Source organism: Oncorhynchus mykiss, chromosome 16, assembly GCF_013265735.2.
Source record: "Oncorhynchus mykiss isolate Arlee chromosome 16, USDA_OmykA_1.1, whole genome shotgun sequence".
NCBI lineage: Eukaryota > Metazoa > Chordata > Actinopteri > Salmoniformes > Salmonidae > Oncorhynchus > Oncorhynchus mykiss.
The window spans coordinates 59,332,080-59,356,649 of record NC_048580.1 but is presented as its reverse complement, the minus strand read 5'-3'; the positions used below and the strand labels follow the sequence as shown (position 1 = coordinate 59,356,649).

Here is a 24,570-nt window from a genome sequence, read left to right as displayed (position 1 = left end):
ATACTTTTTTGCCCACTGTATATATAATGGAGGGTATGGACAGTATTGACAGTATATGAATAGGAAAGGAAAGGTGTGTACAGCAGTAGTTTTATAGGGTGAGCCTTGATTAGAATACAGTATATACATATGAAATGGGTAAAACAGGAATTAAACATTATAAAAGTGACCAGTGTTCAATGACTTTGTACAGTGCTTTCAGAAAGTATTCAGACCCCTTGACTTTTTCTACATTTGATTAGGTTACAGCCTTACTCTAAAATTGATGAAATAGTTTTTTCCCTAATCAATCTACACACATTATTCTACACACAATAACCCATAATGACAAAGCAAAAACCGTTTTTTAGACATTATTGGGTATGAAGCTACAAGCTTGGCACAACTGTATTTGGGGAGGTTCTCCCATTCTTCTCTGCAGATCCTCTCAAGCTCTGGTTGGAAGGGGAGCGTCGCTGCACAGCTATTTTCAGGTCACTCCAGAGATGTTCGAACGGGTTCAAGTCTGGTCTCTGGCTGGGCCACTCAAGGACATTCAGAGACTTGTCCCGAAGCCGCTCCGTTCATCTTTCCCTCGATCCTGACCAGTCTCCCAGTCCCTGCCGCTGAAAAACATCCCCACAGCATGATGCTGCCACCACCATAGCAATGGTGCCAGCTTTCCTCTAGATGTGATGCCTGGAATTCAGGCCAAATAGTTTAATCTTGGTTCTATCAGACCAGTGAATCTTGTGAACCAAGGCCCTTCTCCCCCGATTGCTAAGTTTGGCTGGGCGGCCAGCTCTAGAGATTCTTGGTGATTCCAAAGTTCTTCCATTTAAGAATGAGGCCACTGTGTTCTTGGGGACCTTCAACGCTGCAGAATTTTTTTGGTACTCTTCCCCAGATCTGTGCCACGACAGAATGCTCTCTTGGGTCTCTACGGACAATTCCTTCGACCTCATGGCTTGGTTTTTGCTTTGACATGCATTGCCAACTGTGGAACCTTATATAGACAGGTGTGTCATTTCCAAATAATTTCCAATCAATTAAATTTACCACAGGTGGACTCCAATCAAGTTGTAAAAACATCTCAAGGATGTTCAATGGAAACAGGATGCACCTGAGCTCAATTTCGAGTCTCATAGCAAAGGGTCTGAATACTTTTGTATGTTTTTTATTTGTATTTATTTTATTTGCACACATTTCTAAAAGCCTGTTTTTAGCTTCGTCATTATGTGGTATTGTTTGTAGATTGTTGAGGAATTGTTTTAATTTAAATCATTTTACATTTAAATTGGAACCTTACAAAAGGTGGATACATTCAAGGGGTCTGAATACTTTCTGAAGGCACTGTACATGGGACAGAACTTTGGATCCATAAATGGAAGAAGTTTGGAGCCATCCAGAACCTCTCTAGAGCTGGCCGCCCAGCCAAACTGAGCAATCTTTAAACTGGAGTTGACAGTAGTTTTTCAGGACCACAAAAGTTAATCATTTACAATATTAACAAGTCATGCTCTACTTTGGACAGTAGCTCCAAAGGTACATGAGACACTACCATCTCCTGAAGCTCTAATGTCCAGTATCGGATTATAGTGTGTCAGTGCCACAGTTAGTATCCTGCGGAACAGGCTCCTGGTTCCTCCTCAGCCTCTCCTGCCCTCTTAGACCCAGTCCATCCCGCTGGTCTTGGGCAGGTGTCAGGGCTGGACGGTAAGGTGGTGAGACATGGCTGCAGCGGCACAGACTCCCAGGGGTCCTCAACCCCTGCACCAACACAGTCCTGGGGCAGCCCGGCCAGCCGTAACATTGCCGAACCCCCCACAAACCCTCTCAGCCCCCCAGCCAGTGCCCGTGAGGCTGCCCTGAGCCCCCCTGCCCGCCTTCGTCGCCCTGATGCTGCCCCCCTACCTCGCCCCAAAGCCAGTTCAGTCAGGAAGCCCAGGCTCTGGGAGGGGAGGCTGAAGAGCGGCAGCCCCCTGAAGAGCTCAGGTAGGGGGCGGCAGCCGCCGGGAGGCAGACACTCAAACTGCACAAGGGTGAAGCGTTCGCCGGCGCGGCCCTGCAAGTAGTCCGCTAGAATGCAGCTGAGCGAGGCACTGAAGACATCCGAATACGGAGAACGACACCCCACCCCTGACTCCCCATCCTCGTCACACTCCCTCCCCCAGAGAGTACCCCTCTCCCAGCCCCGGCTGCCCCGACTGCCCCACTCCTCAGCCCTCTCCCAGGCTGCCTGGGTCAGCACCAGCACCACTTTCCCCCCCTGTCTCTGCAGGCGATCAAGCCGGGAGTGGAGCCATGGAACTGGTCCCAGGACACTGAGCTCGGCCTGGCTCCACAGGTCTAGAGATACACTGAAGCCCAGAGAGGAGAGGGACAAGCCCAGACGACACACCAGACCCAGCACAGCCTGATCATTGTCAGGAGGGTACAGCAACACAATGTGGCCACCTCCTACTGCACCTGGGAGAGAGAGGGAGAGGGAGAGGGAGAGGGGGGGGGGGGAGGACAGAAAGAGAAAAGCGGCCGAGGAAATGAGATCCAAGAAGAGAGAGAAAAAAGGGATAGAGAGAGGGTGGTTATTCTTCTGAAGCATGAAGAAAGAATATAATTGGATTCAGATATAATTGGAGACAGTGAATTGTGAGGGAATGTTTTAAAGGCTTATCTCACCTTTTATGTCCTCATCTTTCAACCATCTCCACACGTATCCTGTGGGGGAGATAAAAAGTGCAAGAATAATGATGAGATGTGTGTGCCGAAAATGTCAGGATGGCACCCAGGCTAGTAATATTAGATTCATATATAGTTAATACATTTAGTGATTAGATAGGTAATAATATTGATAATATATAGCTGCATCACTAACCTTTGAGAGCACCATGTATGACGTAGGCCCCAAGTATTGCCAAACAGATTAGTAGCAGCCCTATCAGGAGAGTCAGGAGCCATCGGTTCCGTGGTGCTATAGGGGAAGTCAGTCTGATTACATACAGCTGTGGACCAATGCCTCATAATCCATCATTGTATCCATTATTTCTGCCAAATGTTATGGTGAGTGAATGAGGACCCAAAAGCGAACTAACTTAAACAGAGCTTCTTTAATAACCAAACATAGGTAGGCTCAGATAGACCGGCAGATTCCGACAGGACAGGACAAGGTTACAGCAAACATGACGATAGTCTGGCTCAGGCATGAAACACAACAAACAAGAATCCGACAAGGACAGGAACAGAAACAGAGAGAGATATAGGGACCTAATCAGAGGGAAAAAGGGAACAGGTGGGAAACGGGGTGAATGGGTAGTCAGAGGAGACAAGGAACAGCTGGGGGAAAGCGGGGGAGAAAAGGTAACCTAACAACGACCAGCAGAGGGAGACAGGGTGAAGGGAAAGGACAGAGACAAGACACAACATGACAGTACATGACAGTACCCCCCCACTCACCGAGCGCCTCCTGGCGCACTCGAGGAGGAAACCTGGCGGCAACGGAGGAAATCCTCGATCAGCGCACGGTCCAGCACGTCCCGAGAGGGAACCCAACTCCTCTCCTCAGGACCGTACCCCTCCCAATCTACGAGGTACTGGTGACCACGGCCCCGAGGACGCATGTCCAAAATTCTACGGACCCTGTAGATGGGTGCGCCCTCGACAAGGATGGGGGGGGGGGGGGAAAGACGAGCGGGGGCGCGAAGGACGGGCTTGATGCAGGAGACATGGAAGACCGGGTGGACGCGACGAAGGTATCGCGGAAGAAGAAGTCGAACTGCGACAGGATTAATGACCCGAGAAATACGGAACGGACCAATGAACCGCGGGGTCAACTTGCGAGAAGCCGTCTTAAGGGGAAGGTTCTGAGTGGAGAGCCAAACTCTCTGACCGCGACAATATCTAGGACTCTTAGTTCTACGCTTATTAGCAGCCCTCACAGTCTGCGTCCTATAACGGCAAAGTGCAGACCTGACCCTCTTCCAGGTGCGCTCGCAACGTTGGACAAAAGCCTGAGCGGAGGGGACGCTGGACTCGGCGAACTGAGATGAGAACAGCGGAGGCTGGTACCCGAGGCTACTCTGAAAAGGAGATAGCCCGGTCGCAGACGAAGGAAGCGAGTTGTGGGCGTATTCTGCCCAGGGGAGCTGTTCTGACCAAGACGCAGGGTTACGAAAAGAAAGACTGCGTAAGATGCGACCAATAGTCTGATTGGCCCGTTCTGCTTGACCGTTAGACTGGGGGTGAAAGCCGGAAGAGAGACTGACGGAAGCCCCAATCAAACGGCAAAACTCCCTCCAAAATTGAGACGTGAATTGCGGACCTCTGTCCGAAACGACGTCTGACGGAAGGCCATGAATTCTGAAAACATTCTCGATGATGATTTGTGCCGTCTCTTTAGCAGAAGGAAGCTTAGCAAGGGGAATGAAATGAGCCGCCTTAGAGAACCTATCGACAACCGTAAGAATAACAGTCCTCCCCGCTGACGAAGGCAGTCCGGTGACAAAATCTAAGGCGATGTGAGACCACGGTCGAGAGGGAATAGGAAGCGGCCTGAGACGGCCGGCAGGAGGAGAGTTACCGGACTTAGTCTGCGCACAGACCGAACAAGCAGCCATGAAACGACGCGTGTCATGCTCCCGGGTGGGCCACCAAAAACGCTGGCGAATGGAAGCAAGCGTACCCCGAACGCCAGGGTGGCCGGCTAACTTGGCAGAGTGAGCCCACTGAAGAACGGCCAGACGAGTAGGAACGGGAACGAAAAGAAGGTTCCTAGGACAAGCGCGCGGCGACGGAGTGTGAGTGAGCGCTTGTTTTACCTGCCTCTCAATTCCCCAGACAGTCAACCCGACAACACGCCCCTCAGGGAGAATCCCCTCGGGGTCAGTGGAGGCTACTGAAGAACTGAAGAGACGAGACAAAGCATCAGGCTTGGTGTTCTTAGAGCCCGGACGATAAGAAATCACGAACTCGAAACGAGCGAAAAACAGCGCCCAACGCGCCTGACGCGCATTAAGTCGTTTGGCAGAACGGATGTACTCAAGGTTCCTATGGTCAGTCCAAACGACAAAAGGAACGGTCGCCCCCTCCAACCACTGTCGCCATTCGCCTAGGGCTAACCGGATGGCGAGCAGTTCGCGGTTACCCACATCATAGTTACGTTCCGACGGCGACAGGCGATGAGAAAAATACGCGCATGGGTGGACCTTGTCGTCAGAGAGGGAGCGCTGAGAAAGGATGGCTCCCACGCCCACCTTTGACGCGTCAACCTCGACAACGAACTGTCTAGAGACGTCAGGTGTAACAAGGATAGGAGCGGATGTAAAACGATTCTTGAGGAGATCAAAAGCTCCCTGGGCGGAAACGGACCACTTAAAGCACGTCTTGACAGAAGTAAGGGCTGTGAGAGGAGCTGCCACCTGACCGAAATTACGGATGAAACGACGATAGAAGTTCGCGAAGCCGAGAAAGCGCTGCAGCTCGACGCGTGACTTAGGGACGGGCCAATCAATGACAGCTTGGACCTTAGCGGGATCCATCTTAATGCCTTCAGCGGAAATAACAGAACCGAGAAATGTGACGGAGGAGGCATGAAAAGTGCACTTCTCAGCCTTCACAAAAAGACAATTCTCTAAAAGGCGCTGGAGGACACGTCGAACGTGCTGAACATGAATCTGGAGTGACGGTGAAAAAATCAGGATATCGTCAAGGTAAACGAAAACAAAGATGTTCAGCATGTCTCTCAGGACATCATTGACTAATGCCTGAAAGACAGCTGGAGCGTTAGCGAGGCCGAAAGGAAGAACCCGGTATTCAAAGTGCCCTAACGGAGTGTTAAACGCCGTCTTCCACTCGTCCCCCTCCCTGATGCGCACGAGATGGTAAGCGTTACGAAGGTCCAACTTAGTGAAAAACCTGGCTCCCTGCAGGATCTCGAAGGCTGAAGACATAAGAGGAAGCGGATAACGATTCTTCACTGTTATGTCATTCAGCCCTCGATAATCTATGCAGGGGCGCAGAGACCCGTCCTTCTTCTTGACAAAAAAAAACCCCGCTCCGGCGGGAGAGGAGGAGGGGACTATGGTACCGGCGTCAAGAGCTACAGACAAATAATCTTCGAGAGCCTTACGTTCGGGAGCCGACAGAGAGTATAGTCTACCCCGGGGGGGGGGGGGTGGTTCCCGGAAGGAGATCAATACTACAATCATACGACCGGTGTGGAGGAAGAGAGGTGGCCCTGGACCGACTGAACACCGTGCGCAGACCGTGATATTCCTCCGGCACCCCTGTCAAATCACCAGGCTCCTCCTGTGAAGAAGAGACAGAGGAAACAGGAGGGATAGCAGACATTAAACATTTCACATGACAAGAGACGTTCCAGGAGAGGATAGAATTACTAGACCAATTAATGGAAGGATTATGACAAACTAGCCAGGGATGGCCCAAAACAACAGGTGTAAAAGGTGAACGAAAAATTAAAAAAGAAATGGTTTCACTATGATTACCAGAAACAGTGAGGGTTAAAGGTAGCGTCTCACGCTGAATCCTGGGGAGAGGACTACCATCCAGGGCGAACAAGGCCGTGGGCTCCTTTAACTGTCTGAGAGGAATGTCATGTTCCCGAGCCCAGGTCTCGTCCATAAAACAGCCCTCCGCCCCAGAGTCTATTAAGGCACTGCAGGAAGCTGACGAACCGGTCCAGCGTAGATGGACCGACAAGGTAGTGCAGGATCTTGAAGGAGAGACAGGAGTAGTAGCGCTCACCAGTAGCCCTCCGCTTACTGACGAGCTCTGGCCTTTTACTGGACATGAAGTGACAAAATGACCAGCGGAACCGCAATAGAGACAGAGGCGGTTGGTGATTCTCCGTTCCCTCTCCTTAGTCGAGATGCGGATACCTCCCAGCTGCATGGGCTCAGCACCCGAGCCGGCAGAGGAAGATGGTAGTGATGCGGAGAGGGAGGCGACGGAGAGCGCGAGCTCCTTTCCACGAGCTCGGTGACGAAGATCAACCCGTCGCTCAATGCGAATAGCGAGTTCAATCAAGGAATCCACGCTGGAAGGAACCTCCCGGGAGAGAATCTCATCCTTTACCTCTGCGCGGAAACCCTCCAGAAGACGAGCGAGCAAGGCCGGCTCGTTCCAGCCACTGGAGACAGCAAGAGTGCGAAACTCAATAGAGTAGTCTGTTATGGATCGATTGCCTTGACATAGGGAAGACAGGGCCCTGGAAGCCTCCTCCCCAAAAACAGATCGATCAAAAACCCGTATCATCTCCTCCTTAAAGTCCTGATACTGGTTAGTACACTCAGCCCTTGCCTCCCAGATTGCCGTGCCCCACTCACGAGCCCGTCCAATAAGGAGAGATATGACGTAGGCGACACGAGCAGTGCTCCTGGAGTAAGTGTTGGGCTGGAGAGAAAACACAATATCACACTGGGTGAGGAACGAGCGGCATTCAGTGGGCTCCCCAGAGTAACACGGCGGGTTATTGATTCTGGGCTCCGGAGATTCGAAAGCCCTGGAAGTGGCCGGTGGATCGAGGCGGAGATGGTGAACCTGTTCTGTGAGGTTGGAGACTTGGGTGGCCAGGGTCTCAACGGCATGTCGAGCAGCAGACACTTCCTGCTCGTGTCTGCCTAGCATCGCTCCCTGGATCCCGACGGCTGAGTGGAGAGGATCCGAAGTCGCTGGGTCCATTCTTGGTCGGATTCTTCTGTTATGGTGAGTGAATGAGGACCCAAAAGCGAACTAACTTAAACAGAGCTTCTTTAATAACCAAACATAGGTAGGCTCAGATAGACCGGCAGATTCCGACAGGACAGGACAAGGTTACAGCAAACATGACGATAGTCTGGCTCAGGCATGAAACACAACAAACAAGAATCCGACAAGGACAGGAACAGAAACAGAGAGAGATATAGGGACCTAATCAGAGGGAAAAAGGGAACAGGTGGGAAACGGGTGAATGGGTAGTCAGAGGAGACAAGGAACAGCTGGGGGAAAGCGGGGGAGAAAAGGTAACCTAACAACGACCAGCAGAGGGAGACAGGGTGAAGGGAAAGGACAGAGACAAGACACAACATGACAGTACATGACACCAAATATCCTCTTTAGCTAATTTAGCACTAATCTCTATGCTGCTCGTTATAGAGACACAGATTAACCAAAGACCTAACCTGTTAATAATCCAGTATATTCCACTCTTAGTAAAATGGGTTCCAAAAAGGTTCTTCGCCTTTGACCCATAGGAGAACCATTTTTGGTTCCAGGTAGAACCCTCTGTGAAAAGGGTTCTACCTGGAACCAAAATGGGTTCTGCAAAGGGTTCTCATATTGGGACAGCAAATGAACCATTTTGGTTTCTAGATAGCACCTTTTTTCTAAGAGTGTGGGTCAGTTGCATTAATGAATTGATGACCATTTAACCAATCCTTAGTACAGCCAAATACAGCATACAACCAGTTTAGAACTATAGGTAAACCTTATAAAATGTAACATATTGACCCTCAGGGGTGAAATGCATACTTGCAAATGGACACACGGGATCCAGCTTTGTATCCATCCCCTGTACTTTCATCTAGACAACAAGAAACAGTGCGGTGTCAGGCATAAACACTTACAGTACTGCATTACAGAGTAAGTACAGGCTCACAATTTCATTCAAACAGTGCACTTTGTCCACAGGTCAGTGGAGAAGTGTTTACCTGGACACACAGAGCAGGATGAGGGTTCACATTGATGAACTCTCCTCTTTTCTGAAAAAAACCCCAACAGAAACAGAAACTCAACAGTCAGTAAGGTCCTCAGTAAGGTCAAAGGTGAAGGGTAAGTCGACCTCACACGGTAGGCCTTACCCAGTGTCCGTGGAGAGTGGGCGTCCACCCGGCATGTGTGTGCTTGTGCATCCTCTGCCTGGAGCCCTTCAACTCCTCGCAATGCCCCCCCGCTGAGCCCCTTCTACACAGCCACAGTTCCCCCTCCAGGCGACAGGGGGCAGTCACGTTCCAACTCAGCACTGTGCCGTTCCCCACCTTTGTCTGAGCCTCCTCCACTGACAAGGACACGTTGTTGTCCCACATTCTTCTGAAAAGCTCTGAGAGAGGAATGGAGACATTTGGGTGTTACAATAACAAATGTTTCCAGTCCAGAGGCAAGAGTTCTGTGGTAGGGAGGGAATCTGATTGAACTCCTTACCTTTGTTGTTCATGAAGGGGCAGATCTCTCTGCGTAGATTATGTCCCTTCCACCAAACCTGTTGTAAAGCAACATACAAGGAATGTGCAAAAGTGACTCCTGCATGACAATGATAATGAATATTCAATTCAGCTTTGGAAACAAGTTGTTCCTCAGATTCGGTATGCCGAGCTGCAGAAAAATCAAGCAATGTTTACCTGAAAGCACAGGCAGGGCGCTATAGACCTCAAAGGAATGCTCATCTCTCTCTGGCTCTGAAAGAAGAAGAAAGGGCGTGAGAAAGAGAAGGTGACAGTGAGTAAGGAGGTCACAGCTGGACCTTGTAAAAAAAATTTGTGACTTTTCTTTATACATACTGACCCACTTCTGGTATCTGCAAGGTTCTCCAGTCCCGAACATCTGGCACATGCCCATCTCACTGGTTGGTGTCTTGTTAGAACTGTCCAGTTGGAGCACAGCCACACCTCTCTTCTTATCAATCACAGCTCTGAGCTTGGGCGCTGAGACATATAGTACCGGTCAAAATGTTGGACACACCTATTCATTCAAAGTTTTTTTTTGTTTTTACCATTTTTAGATATTGTAGAATAATAGTGAAAACATCAAAACTATGAAATAATATGGAATCATGTAGTAACCAAAACGTTTAAATAAATCAAAATATATTTTATATCTGAGATTCTTCAAAGTAGCCACCCTTTCCCTTGGTGACAGCCTTGCACAAGCTTTGTATTCTCTCAACCAGCTTCATGTGGTAGTCAACTGGAATGCATTTAAATTGACAAGTGTGATTTGTTAAAAGTTAATTTGTGGAATTTCTTTCCTTCTTGATGGGTTTGAGCCAATCAGTTGTGTTGTGACAAGGTAGGGGTGGTATACAGAAGTTATCACACTCTTCCAACCCGGATGTCTTAGTCGTGTCTGAATCCTGGCTTAGGAAAACCACCAAAAACCTTGAAATCTCCATCGCTAATTATAACATTTTCCGCCAAGATAGAACTGCCAAAGGGGGCGGTGTTGCATCTACTGCAAAGATAGCCTGCAGAGTTCTGTATTACTATCCAAGTCTGTACACAAACAATTTGAGCTTCTACTTCTAAAAATTCACCTTTCCAGAAACAAGTCTCTCACTGGTGCCACTTGCTATAGACCTCCCTCTGCCCCCAGCTGTGCCCTTGACACCATATGTGAATTGATTGCCCCCCATCTATCTTCTGAGCTCGTGCTACTAGGTGACCTAAACTGGGACATGCTTAACACCCCGGCCATCCTACAATCCAAGCTTGATGCCCTCAATCTCACACAAATTATCAATGAACCTACCAGGTACAACTCCAAATCCGTAAACACGGGCAACCTCATAGATGTCATCCTAACTAACTTGCCCTCCAAATACACCTCTGCTGTTTTCAATCAAGATCTCAGCGATCACTGCCTCATTGCCTGCATCTGTAATGGGTCTGCGACCAAACGACCACCCCTCATTACTGTCAAACGCTCCCTAAAACACTTCTGCGAGCAGGCCTTTCTAATTGACCTGGCCGGGGTATCCTGGAATGACATTAACTTCATCCCGTCAGTGGATGATGCCTGAATATTCTTTAAAAGTGCCTTCCTCATCATCTTAAATAAGCATGCCCCATTCCAAAAATTTAGAACTAGGAATAGATATAGTCCTTGGTTCACTCCAGACCTTTCTGCCCTTGACCAGCACAAAAACATCCTGTGGCATTCTGCATTAGCATTGAATAGCCCCTGTGATATGCAACTTTTCAGGGAAGTTAGGAACAAATACACACAGGCAGGTAGGAAAGCTAAGGCTAGCTTTTTCAAACAGAAATTTGCATCCTGTAGTACTAACTCAAAACAGTTCTGGGACACTGTAAAGTCCATAGAGAATAAGAGCACCTCCTCCCAGTTGCCCACTGCTCTGAGGCTAGGAAATACTGTCACCACCGATAAATCCACTATAATTTAGAATTTCAATAAGCATTTCTCTACGGCTGGCCATGCTTTCCACCTGGCTGCTATTACCCCGGTCAACTGCCCGGCACCCTCCACAGCAACCTGCCAAAGCCCCTACCATTTCTCATTTACCCAAATCCAGATAGCTGATGTTCTGAAAGAGCTGCAAAATCTGGACCCCTACAAATCAGCCGGGCTAGACAATCTGGACCCTCTATTTCTAAAATGATCTGCCAAAATTGTTGCAACCCCTATTACTAGCCTGTTCAACCTCTTTCGTATCGTCTGAGATTCCGAAAAATTGGTAAGCTGACGCGGTCATCCCCCTCTTCAAAGGGGGAGACACTCTAGACCCAAACTGTTACAGACCTATATCTATCCTACCCTGTCTTTCTAAGGTCTTCGAAAGCTAAGTTAACAAACAGATTACCAACCATTTCGAATCCCACTGTACCTTCTCCGCTATGCAATCTGGTTTCAGAGCTGGTCATGTGTGCACCTCAGCCACGCTCAAGGTCCTAAACGACATCATAACTGCCATCGATAAGAGACATTACTGTGCAGCCGTATTCATTGACCTGGCCAAGGCTTTCGACTCAGTCAATCAACACATTCTTATTGACTCGACAGCCTTGGTTTCTCAAATGATTGCCTCGCCTGGTTTACCAACTACTTCTCTGATAGAGTTCACTGTGTCAAATCGGAGGGCCTGTTGTCCGGACCTCCGGCAGTCTCTATGGGGTGCCACAGGTTTCAACCTCGGGCCGACTCTCTTCTCTGTATACATCAATGAAGTTTCTCTTTCTGCTGGTGATTCTCTGGTACACCTCTATGCAGACGACACCATTCTGTATACATCTGGCCCCTCTTTGGACACTGTGTTAGCTAACCTCCAGACGAGCTTCAATGCCATACAACTCTCCTTCGTGGCCTCCAACTGCTCTTAAATACAAGTAAAACTAAATGCATGCTCTTCAACCGATCACTGCCCGCACCTGCCTGCCCGTCCAGCATCATTACTCTGGACGGCTCTGACTTAGAATACGTGGACAACTACAAATACCTAGGTGTCTGGTTAGACTGTAAACTCTCCTCCCAGACTCACATTAAGCATCTCCAATCCAAAATTAAATCTAGAATTGGCTTCCTATATCACAACAAAGCATCCTTCACTCATGCTGCCAAACATACCCCCGTAAAACTGACTATCCTACCGATCCTCGACTTTGGTGATGTCATCTATAAAATAGCCTCCAACACTCTACTCAACAAACTGGATGCAGTCTATCACAGTGCCATCCGTTTTGTCACCAAAGCCCCATACACTACCCACCATTGTGACCTGTACGCTCTCGTTGGTTGTCCCTCGCTTCATACTCGTTGCCAAACCTATGCTATGCTTTATCTTGGCCAGGTCGCAGTTGCAAATGAGAACTTGATCTCAACTAGCCTACCTGGTTAAATAAAGGTGAAAAAAAAACAAACACTGGCTACAGATTATCTACAAGTCTCTGCTAGGTAAAGCCTTATCTCAGCTCACTGGTCACCATAGCAGTACTCACTCGTAGCATGCGTTCCAGCAGGTATATCTCACTGGTCACCCCCAAAGCCAAATCCTAATTTGTTCATCTTTCCTTCCAGTTCTCTGCTGCCAATGACTGGAACGAACTGCAAAAATCTCTGAAGATGGAGACTCATATCTCCCTCACTAGCTTTAATCACCAGCTGTCAGAGCAGCTCACAGATCACTGCACCTGTACATAGCCCATCTGTAAACAGCCCATCTATCTATCTACCTCATCCCCATACAGTATTTATTAATTTATCTTGCTCCTTTGCACTCCAGTATCTCTACTTGCACATTCATCTTCTGCACATCTACCATTCCAGTGTTTAATTGCTATATTGTAATTACTTCACCACCATGGCCTATTTATTGCCTTAACTCCCTTATCTTGCACTCACTGTATATAGACTCACTGTATATAGACTTTTTGTTTCCTTTTGTTCTACTGTATTACTGACTATGTTTTGTTTATTCCGTGTGTAACTCTGTGTTGTTGTATGTGTCGAATTGCTATGCTTTATCTTGGCCAGTTCGCAGTTGCAAATTAGAACTTGTTCTCAAATAGCCTACCTGGTTAAATAAAGGTGAAATAAAATAAAACAGCCCTATTTGGTAAAAGACCAAGTCTATATTATGGCAAGAACAGCTCAAATATGCAAAGAGAAATGACAGTCCATCACCAGACTGAAACATTAAAGGAAGACACAGAGTTATCTCTGCTGCAGAGGATAGGTTCATTAGAGTTAACTGCACCTCAGATTGCAGCCCAAATAAATGCTTCACAGAGTTCAAATAACAGACACATCTCAGCATCAACTTTTCAGAGGAGACTCCATGAAATCAGGCCTTCATGGTCTAATTGCTGCAAAGAAACCACTACTAAGGACACCAATAAGAAGAAGAGACTTACTTGGGCCAAGAAACACAAGCAATGGACATTAAACCGATGGAAATCTGTCCTCTGGTCTGATGAGTCCAAATTGGAGATGTTTGGTTCCAACCGCCGTGTCTTTGTGAGATGCAGAGTAGGTGAACGGATGATCTCCGCATGTGTGGTTCCCACCGTGAAGCATGTGGGAGGTGTGATGGTGGGGGTGCTTTGCTGGTGACACTGTCTGTGATTTATTTAGAATTCAAGGTACACTTAACCAGCATGGCTACCACAGCATTCTGCAGCAATACGCCTTCCCATCAGATTTGGGGTAAATGGGACTATAATTTGTTTTCAACAGGACAATGACCAAACACACCTCCAGGCTGTGTAATGGCTATTTGACCAAGAAGGAGAGTGATGGAGTGCTGCGTCAGATGACCTAGACTACACAATCACCCAACCCCAACTAAATTGAGATAGTTTGAGATGAGTTGGACCGCAGAGTGAAGGAAAAGCAGCCAACAAGTGCTCAGCATATGCGGGAACTCCTGCAAGACTGTTGGAAAAGCATTCCAGGTGAAGCTGGTTGAGAGACTGCCAAGAGTGTGCAAAGCTGTCATCAATGCAAAGGGTGGCTACTTTGAAGAATCTCAAATCTAAAATGTATTTGGATTTGTTTAAAACTTTTTTGGTTGCTAGATGATTCCATGTGTTATTTCATAGTTTTGATGTCTACACTATTATTCTACAATGTAGAAAATAGTAAATATAAAGACAAACCCTTGAATGAGTAGGTGTGTGCAAACGTTTGACTGGTGCTGTATATCAAATGTCAATCAATAAGAGATGTAAAGGTTTAAACTAAAGCAGGTACAGTATAATACTATGGGGATGCAGGGTTGCATTATAAATTACAGTGACTCACCATCACATTCTTTCACAACACCATCTAGGTCAGGGGAACAAACTAAGAGATAGAGTGGGGGAGAGAGAGAGACAGAGACAGAGAGAGAGAGAGAGAGAGAGAGAGAGAGAGAGAGACAGAGAGAGAGAGAGAGAGAGAGCGAGAGAGAGAGAGAGAGAGAGAGAGAGAGGTAGTCAAAATTCATGATCTGAGGAATGTACACTACCAGTCAAAAGTTTTAGAACACCTAACCATTCAAGGGTTTTTCTTTATTTTTTACTATTTTCTACATTGTAGAATAATAGTGAAGACTTCAAAACTATTAAATAACACATATGGAATCATGTAGTAACCAAAAGAGTGTTAAGCAAATCAAAATATATTTTAAATTGGAGATTCTTCAAGTAGCCATCCTTTGCCTTGATGACAGCTTTGTACACTCTTTGCATTCTCTCAAACAGCTTCATGAGGTAGTCACCTAGAATGCACTTTAATTTACAGGTGTGCCTTCTTAAAAGTTAACTTGAGGAATTTCTTTCCTTCTTAATGCATTTGAGCTAATCAGTTGTGCTGTGACAAGGTAGGGGTGGTAAACAGAAGATAGCCCTATTTGGCAAAAGAACAAGTCCATATTATGGCAAGAACAGCTCAAATAAGCAAAGAGAAATGACAGTCCATCGTTACTTTAAGACATGAAGGTCAGTCAATATGGAACATTTCAAGAACTTTTAAAGTTTGTTCAAGGGCTGTCGAACACCATCAAGCGCTATGATGAAACTGGCTCTCATGAGGACTGCCACAGGAAAGGAAGACCCAGAGTTACCTCTGCTGCAGAGGATAAGTTCATTAGAGTTTCCAGCCTCAGAAAAGGGGGAATTAACTGCACCTCAGATTGCAGTCCAAATAAATGCTTCACAGAGTTCAAGTATCAGACACATCTCAACATCAACTGTTCAAAGGAGATTGCGTGAATCAGGCCTTCATGGTCGAATTGCTGCAAAGAAACCACTACTAAAGGACCCCAATAATAAGAAGATACATGCTTGGGCCAAGAAACACAAGCAATGGACATTAGACCAGTGGAAATATGTCCTTTGGTCTGATGAGTCCAAATTGGAGATGTTTGGTTCCAACCTTTGTGTCTTTGTGAGACGCGGTGTATGTAAACTGATGATCTCCACATGTGTGGTTCCCACAGTGAAGCATGGAGGAGGAGGTGTGATGGTGGGGATTGCTTTGCTGGTGACACTGTCAGTGATTTATTTAGAATTTAACGCACACTTAACCAGCATGGCTACCACAGCATTCTGCAGCGATGCGCCATCCCATCTGGTTTGAGCTTAGTGGGACTATAATTTGTTTTTCAACAGGACAATGACCCAAAACACACCTCCAGGCTGTGTAAGGACTATTTTACCAAGAAGAAGAGTGATGAAGTGCTGCATCAGATGACCTGGCCTCCACAATCCCCTGACTTTGACCCAATTGAGATGGTTTGGGATGAGTGGGACCGCAGAGCGAAGGAAAAGCAGCCAACAAGTGCTCAGCATATGTGGGAACTCCTTCAAGACTGTTGGAAAAGCATTCCAGGTGAAGCTGGTTGAGAGAATGCCGAGAGTGTGCAAACTGTCATCAAGGCAAAGGGTTGCTATTGGAAGAATCTCAAATATTAAATATATTTTGATTTGTTTAACACTTCTTTGGTTACTACATGATTCCATATGTGTTATTTCATAGTTTTGATGTCTTCACTATTATTCTATAATATAGAAAATCTTTTTTTTTTAAATAATGAAAAACCCTTGAATGAGTAAGTGTTCTAAAACTTTTGACCGGCAGTGTATGCATATCAATAACATCTTTATAGTACAGCTATGGTATTGTGGTATAAAGAATGCCACTTACCATCTTCTAAGGAGGGGATAGTGGTGGTAACGGAGGTATATAATGCGTGGACGATGACTGGACTTCCATATTGTACTGGCTCTGGCTCCAACAATATGGACAGCCACAGCTACAGAAGTCAAACATGAACCTATTATATACTAGGCTATTGGTTCTTTCCACTAAACAACCCTAGCAGTGCCCAAAGTTACCCAAAATAACCCTAACATTTTTAATAGACAACAGTTTAATGACAGGCGATAAAGGGAATGTGTACCTCAGGAGGGTGCTGGTCCCCCAGAGCTGAATGGATCAATGTAAATGTCACTTCTTTGCAGCGATTCAAAATGTTTGGGTAGCTGTAACACACGGTTACAGAAGCTGCTGGAACACACAGTAGGAGAGACAACAAACAATGTATTATTTACCATGAGAAAGTGCAAAAGACACATGAACAGTCTAGTTTGAGTGACTTTCATTTATTTTACTTGACCAACTTGTACGCGCAAGGAGTGCGTGTGGGTGTGTTTTCTCTCTTTTGACACACTCTTTTTGATTACCTGTTGTGCCGCGTGGCATCCCTAGGAGACTCTCTTCTCTTAATTCCTTCTGGTTAGAGCTGTCATCTTCGTCACTGTAGTCACCAGACACTTCCTGGTCCTCATGTTTATCTGGGACAGCAGAAACAGCAACAACATGTAATGTGCTGAGAACAGCAGAAACAGCATCAACAAATGAGAACAGGAAGAGTTAAGAATAACCTGCAAATGCCCACAACCTATCAATACAACCTATCAATAGAACCTATCAATACATCAATACAACCTATCAATACATCAATACAACCTATCAATATAATCTATCAATACATCAATACACCCTATCAATACAACCTATCAATACATCAATACAACCTGTCAATACAACCTATCAATAGAACCTATCAATACATCAATACAACCTATCAATACATCAATACAACCTATCAATATAATCTATCAATACATCAATACAACCTATCAATATAATCTATCAATACATCAATACACCCTATCAATACAACCTATCAATACATCAATACACCCTATCAATACAACCTATCAATACATCAATACACCCTATCAATACAACCTATCAATACATCAATACAACCTATCAATACATCAATACACCCTATCAATACAACCTATCAATACATCAATACACCCTATCAATACAACCTATCAATACATCAATACAACCTATCAATATAATCTATCAATACATCAATACACCCTATCAATACAACCTATCAATACATCAATACAACCTGTCAATACAACCTATCAATACATCAATACACCCTATCAATACATCCATACAACCTGTCAATACAACCTATCAATAGAACCTATCAATACATCAATACAACCTATCAATACATCAATACAACCTATCAATATAATCTATCAATACATCAATACACCCTATCAATACAACCTATCAATACATCAATACAACCTGTCAATACAACCTATCAATAGAACCTATCAATACATCAATACACCCGATCAATACAACCTATCAATACATCAATACAACCTATGAATACAACCAATACATCAATACACCCGATCAATACAACCTATCAATACATCAATACAACCTATCAATACATCAATACAACCTATCAATACAACCTATCAATACATCAATACAACCTATCAACATAATCTATCAATACAATCCTGCTGTAGGTATGGCATGCTCCTGTCCCAGGCACAGTGACTTCCTGTTGGAGTTAAGGTTAGTTGTGTAGTTAGGGATAGTGGTATGGTAGAGTATGCACTAAAGACTGTGGAATAGCATCCAGACATCACAGTTGCCTATGATGATAGTGTCTGCTGCAACTGAATGGTTGAAGCAGTTGGGCTACCTTTGATTGTGAAGTAGACCGTGACTCGCAGGCAGGGTTTGCAGTATTGGCCGTTGGTGCAACACAGAAACACGCTGAGCTCCAGCCGGCTAACTTTCACAGGACCCTTCATGCCAGGAAAGGCAACATCTAAGATGCAGAAGGGACAGAGAAATCGATTGAGAGAGAGAGAGAGAGAGAGAGATGTCAATGTCATGATAAGTGTTCTAATATATTTTGGCTTATGATGGACTATATATGATGCTTTGTATGGTCTCACCTTTAACACTGCAGTCAGTCAGGCCCTAAGGAAACATTCCAGACCAGACATATGATTGTGTAATTATTATTTAAATACATAGTAATACTTCCACTTGATATACGTGATACATGTTCTTCCGTTTAACTGCACACAACTACACTAGAGGTCAATTCTCATGACCTTGCTCCCAGAACCGTATCCTTGGAAATGGTCAACAGCAGTGGAGATGGAACACTCAAGCCCTAGGATTGGGTGTCACGCTCTAGCCTGGTCATGAATACATAATGAGCATTAAAACTTTGATGTGTCTGTGTGTGCTACAGTACAGACTGAGGTACATCGCATCTGTCAATCAAAACATAAATCTGCTCACTCAAACTGATCAAGTGTTTAACCAGCACTGACTCATTCCCGTTTTCCACATTTTGCTATGTTAACCCTTGTTCTAAAATGGATTAGATTTTTTTTTAAATCCTCATCAATCTACACACAATACCCCACAATGACAAAGTGAAAACAGAAACCTTATAAGATACCTTATTTACAGTTGAAGTCTGAAGTTTACATACACCTTAGCCAAATACATTTAAACTCAGTTTTTCACAATTCCTGACATTTAATCCTAGTAAAAATTCCATGTCTTAGGTCAGCTAGGATCACCACTTTATTTTAAGAAGGTGAAATGTCAGAATAATAGTAGAGAGAATGATTTATTTCAGCTTTTATTTCTTTCATCACATTCCCAGTGGGTCAGAAGTTTACATACACTCAATTAGTATTTGGTAGCATTGCCTTTAAATTGTTTAACTTGGGTCAAACGTTTCGGGTAGCCTTCCACAAGCTTCCCACAATAAGTTGGGTGAATTTTGGCCCATTCCTCATGACAGAGCTGGTGTAATTTGTAGGCCTCCTTGCGCGAACACTTTTTCAGTTCTGCCCACAGGTTTTCTATAGGATTGAGGTCAGGGCTTTGTGATGGCCACTCCAATACCTCGACTTTGTTGTCCTTAAGCCATTTTGCCACAACTTTGGAAGTATGCTTGGGGTCATTGTCCATTTGGAAGACCCATTTGCGACCAAGCTTTAACTTCCTGACTGATGTTGCTTCAATATACTGTATCCACATACTTTTTCCCTCATGATGTCAACTATTTTGTGAGGTGCACCAGTCCCTCCTGCAGCAAAGCACCTCCACAACATGATGCTGCCAACCATGTTTCACGGTTGGGATGGTGTTCTTCGGCTTGCAAGCCTCCCCCTTTTTGCTCCCATCAGAACAATGGTCATTATGGCCAAACAATTCTATTTTTGTTTCATCAGACCAGAGGACATTTCTCCAAAAAGTACGATCTTTGTCCCCATGTGCAGTTGCAATCGTAGTCTGGCTTTTTTATGGCGGTTTTGGAGCAGTGGCTTCTTCCTTGCTGAGCGGCCTTTCAGGTTATGTCGACATAGGACTTGTTTTACTGTTGAAATAGATACTTTTGTACCTGTTTCCTGCATCTTGCTGTTGTTCTGGAATTGATTTGCACTTTTCGCACCAAAGTATGTTCATCTCTGGGAGACAGAACGCGTCTCCTTCCTGAGCGGTATGATGGCTGCGTGGTCGCATGGTGTTTATACTTGAATACTATTGTTTGTACAGATGAACATGGCATTTGCAAATTGCTCCCAAGGATGAACCAGACTTGTGGAGGTCTACCATTTGTTTTGGCTGATTAATTTGGATTTTCCCATGATGTCAAGCAAAGAGGCACTGAGTTTGAAGGTATGCCTTGAAATACATCCACAGGTTCACCTCCAATTGACTCAAATGATGTCAATTAGCCTATCAGAAGCTTCTAAAGCCATGACATCATTTTCTGGAATTTCCAAGCTGTTTAAAGGCCAAGTCAACTTAGTGTATGTTGGGCCTCCCGGGTGGCGCAGTGGCGCCAGCTGTGCCATCAGAGACTCTGGGTTCGCGCCCAGGCTCTGTCGTAACCGGCCGCGACCGGGAGGTCCGTGGGGCGACGCACAATTGGCCTAGCGTCGTCCGGGTTAGGGAGGGTTTGGCAGATGTCCTTGTCTCATCGCGCACCAGCGACTCCTGTGGCGGGCCAGGCGCAGTGTGCGCTAACCAAGGTTGCCAGGTGCACGGTGTTTCCTACGACACATTGGTGCGGCTGGCTTCCAGGTTGGATGCGTGCTGTGCAAAGAAGCAGTGCGGGGTTGTGTATCGGAGGACGCATGACTTTCAACCTTCGTCTCTCCCGAGCCCGTACGGGAGTTGTAGCAATGAGACAAGATAGTAGCTACTAAAAAAAAAAAACACAATTGGATACCACGAAATTGGGGAGAAAAAGGGGTCAAATAAAAAAAAAAGGAGCTTCTGACCCACTGGAATTGTGATATAGTGAATTATAAGTGAAATAATCTGTCTGTAAATAATTGTTGGAAAAATTACTTGCGTCATGCACAAAGTAGATGTCCTGATCGACTTGCCAAAACTATAGTTTGTTAACAAAAAATTTGTGGAATGGTTGAAAAATGAGTTTTAATGTAAACTTAATGTAAACTTCCAACTTCCACTATGAGACTCGAAATTGAGCTCATCCTGTTTCCATTGATCATCCTGGAGATGTTTCTACAACTTGATTTGAGACCACCAGTGGTAAATTCAAAAATTGGACATGATTTGGAAAGGCACAGACCTGTCTCTATAAGATTCCGCAATTGACAGTGCATGTCAGAGCAAAAGACAGGATTGTGTCGAGGTACAGATCTGGGGAAGGGTACCAAAAAATGTCTCCAGCATTGAAGGTCCCCAAGAACACAGTGGCCTCCATCATTCTTAAATGGAAGAAGTTTGGAACTGTCACGACTTCCGCCGCGGCGTTCGGCAGTCGTCGTCACCGGCTTTCTAGCTGCCACCGATCCACGTTTCTTTTTCCATTTGTAATGTCTTGAATGTACACACCTGGTTCCCATTACATTATTATTATTTCCCTATTTAACCCTCTGGTTCTCATTATGTTTTGTGCGTGATTGTTCCTGGTTTTGTGTTAGGGTTTGTTATCCCTGCGTGGATTTATTGAGTAAAGTACGTTGTTTTACTCAGTTCTGTGTCCTGCGCCTGACTCCGTCCTCACCTCTGAACAACTGACACTTGACAGGAACCACCAAGATTCTTCCTAGAGCTGGCCACCAAGCCAAACTGAACAATCGGGGAGAAATGCCTTGGTCAGGGAGGTGACCAAAAACTTGATGGTCCCTCTGACAGAGCTCCAGAGTTCCTCTGTGGAGATGAGAGAATCATCCAGAAGGACAACCATCTCTACAGCATTCCACCAATTAGGCCTTTATGGTAGAGTGGCCAGACAGAAGCCACATGACAGCCCACTTGGACAGCCCACTTGGAGTTTGCCTAAAGGCACCTAAAGGAATCTCTGACCATGAGAAACAAGATTATCTGGTCTGATGAAGAAGATTGAAGTCTTTGGCCTGAATGCCAAGCGTCACGTCAGGAGGAAACCTGGTAACATCCCTACGGTGAAGCATGGTGGTGGCAGCATCATACTGTGGGGGTGTTTTTCAGCAGCAGGAACTGGGAGACTAGTCAGCATAGAAGGAAAGATGAACGGAGCAAAGTACAGAGAGATCCTTGAGGAAAACCTGCTCCAGAGTGCTCAGGACCTCAGACTGGGGCGAAGGTTCACCTTCCAACAGGACAACAACCCTAAGCACACAGCCAAGATAGGGTCTGAATACTTATGTAAATGTATTATTATTTTTTGAAAACATTTATAAAAACCTGTTTTTGCTTGTCATTATGGGGTATTTTGTGTAGATTAAAGAGGGAAAAAAATATTTTAGAATAAGGCTGTAATGTAGCAAAGTGTTGAAAAAGTCAAGGGGTCTGAATACTTTCCGAATGCACTGTATCCCAGACTAGATCAGGAATTTAGTTTTTTTTTGTACCTTTATTTTACTAGGCAAGTCAGTTAAGAACAAATTCTTATTTTCAATGACGGCCTAGGAACAGTGGGTTAACTGCCTGTTCAAGGGCAGAACGACAGATGTTGTACCTTGTCAGCTCGGGGATTTGAACTTGCAAATCCAATGCTCTAACCACTAGGCTACCCTGCCGCCCCAGTTGCAGGTACTCTAGTTGTGATTTCTTTCCGACAGCCTCCTGCTAGATACGACATATGGCTGTGCATGGTGCGTGCACGTGAACTAAAGCTTGTCTGTGTGGTTGGTTTTGCATGTGTCCTCCACATATGACAGCTCACCCCCCACACACTCATATAAACACATACAAAGTCCACATTCATTTACATGTGGTAAAGAAAGCAACACAAGTGTGCACATGCACATCCAAGCACACAAGCACACACATATATGGCTGACCTGAGGCTGTCCTGAGTACACAAAATAAATAGGGTGGTACAGGTGGGATTCTCATAAGAAGTTATACTCAAACATTGTTGTAGTACAGATCACACCAACATGCACAACATCCGACTTAATGGAAACTACAGGCCAAAACATTCCATGACCCCATCCAACATCATTAGAGAACAATCTGAGTAGACTGTCATAATGCTAAAACTATACAACCATATGGTAACACTTCATTTTAAGGGGTCCTTATTGTTATAGTGTAATTACACTATCCGGGATCCTTGGGACGTCCTTACTCTAAAACCTAACCCTAAACTTAACCCCTACCCTTACCTTGACCTTAACCCTTAGCTAACCCTTAGCTAACCCTTAGCTAACCCTTAACCCTTACCTTAACCATTTTAAATGTCAACTTCAATGGAGTAAGGACGTCCCAAGGATACTTACCAATCATACTTTTATGCCATAGCTATACCTTATCAGTATGTAGTCTAAATACAGTACATGCACTATTAGCTTCATAATTTAAATAATAAAAAAATCAATAAACAATTTAAGAAAACCTGACAGGCCTCATGTTAATTTGCTCCTTCTTTTACCTGGTCGCAGGTGAGTCGATGTGCGCCATCTATCCTCTCTAGTGCACCTGCAGATGCGGACGTTAGCTGCAGCAGTAACAGTAGGACAAAGTGAGTGCAAGGGAACAGGCGAGCCATTGGCACTACAACCCGTACAGCGCTTCTGCGTCCAAGGTCCAGGCCTTCTTGTGCCAGTGCCCTGTCCGGAAAGTCTGTCTGGAAAAGTGGAGGTAGTTGCGCAGATCAGGCTGATTCTAACACCATTACCTAGAGGCAAGATAATTATACTCGTCACAACCCAACATGTAATGGCAGTCCTCCAAAGTCACAGTGTTTCTCAGTGAGTTCTTTCCTGGGCACTGAAACAGGACCTGCCGAAGATCCTGGGCTACTGGAGACAGGTAGGCTTAACAGGATCCAACCTGGCTGAGAGAGAGAGGGGGGGGGGGGAGTTAATAAATTGCTAGCTGAAGTAGGCTACTAAAACTTTAAGCAGGCTACATTTCTGTATTGAATAAGATACATTTCTCAAGCACAGAACTAACTAATAACTCTATGTAATTCATATATCAATGCAGAGCAACTAATTAATATTTCAATTTCAAAGGTTAACTTCAATTTGACTTACAGTTTTGTCTGGACATGCACCTCCTGTATCAGGTTGATGGACAGTTCTCTAGCTAGTGATGCGGGTGCTCTGACACTACACCCAATCTCCTGAAAATATCTCAAATGGCATTCTATGAATGTAGAGTGAGTGTGTGACAGCCAGGAGGAGGACAGAGGGGAGGTGTGTTTACCTGAAAAGGTGGCTCAATTGCACTGCATGGGGTTGGCAGTTAGATTTCTTGCTAATTTAGCTTTTTAAGTAAACCATGAGTCCAGTAGTTCTGAAAATGATGCTTATACAGACTCTGCTGCTTTCCATAGTCCACTAACAGGCAGGCACATAATTTACAGAAGTTCAGTTGCAGTAGGCTAAACCCCTAAGGTCGAGTCTTATAAGCCTGAAATGAAACATTGTTAGCTTTTCTTTCTCCATAAGAGCTTAACCATTAACTAGTGACCTGAGATTGGCATGAGAG

At 45.3% G+C, this 24,570-nt stretch overlaps 1 protein-coding gene across 1 annotated transcript; it reads right to left on the bottom strand.

Moving 5' to 3' along the window:
* Window positions 1-1,124: 1,124 nt before the first annotated feature.
* wu:fl23c11 (interleukin-17 receptor C) lies at window positions 1,125-23,878 on the bottom strand. The gene is given in 17 exon segments (XM_021566743.2): window positions 1,125-1,678; window positions 1,681-2,448; window positions 2,659-2,697; window positions 2,855-2,950; window positions 8,503-8,554; window positions 8,682-8,732; window positions 8,832-9,070; window positions 9,172-9,229; window positions 9,369-9,425; window positions 9,532-9,671; window positions 14,503-14,544; window positions 16,387-16,495; window positions 16,643-16,749; window positions 16,926-17,036; window positions 18,281-18,409; window positions 18,540-18,564; window positions 23,507-23,878. Coding segments are annotated over 17 exon segments (2,172 nt in total). The 5' UTR covers window positions 23,624-23,878; the 3' UTR covers window positions 1,125-1,646.
* Window positions 23,879-24,570: the final 692 nt, after the last annotated feature.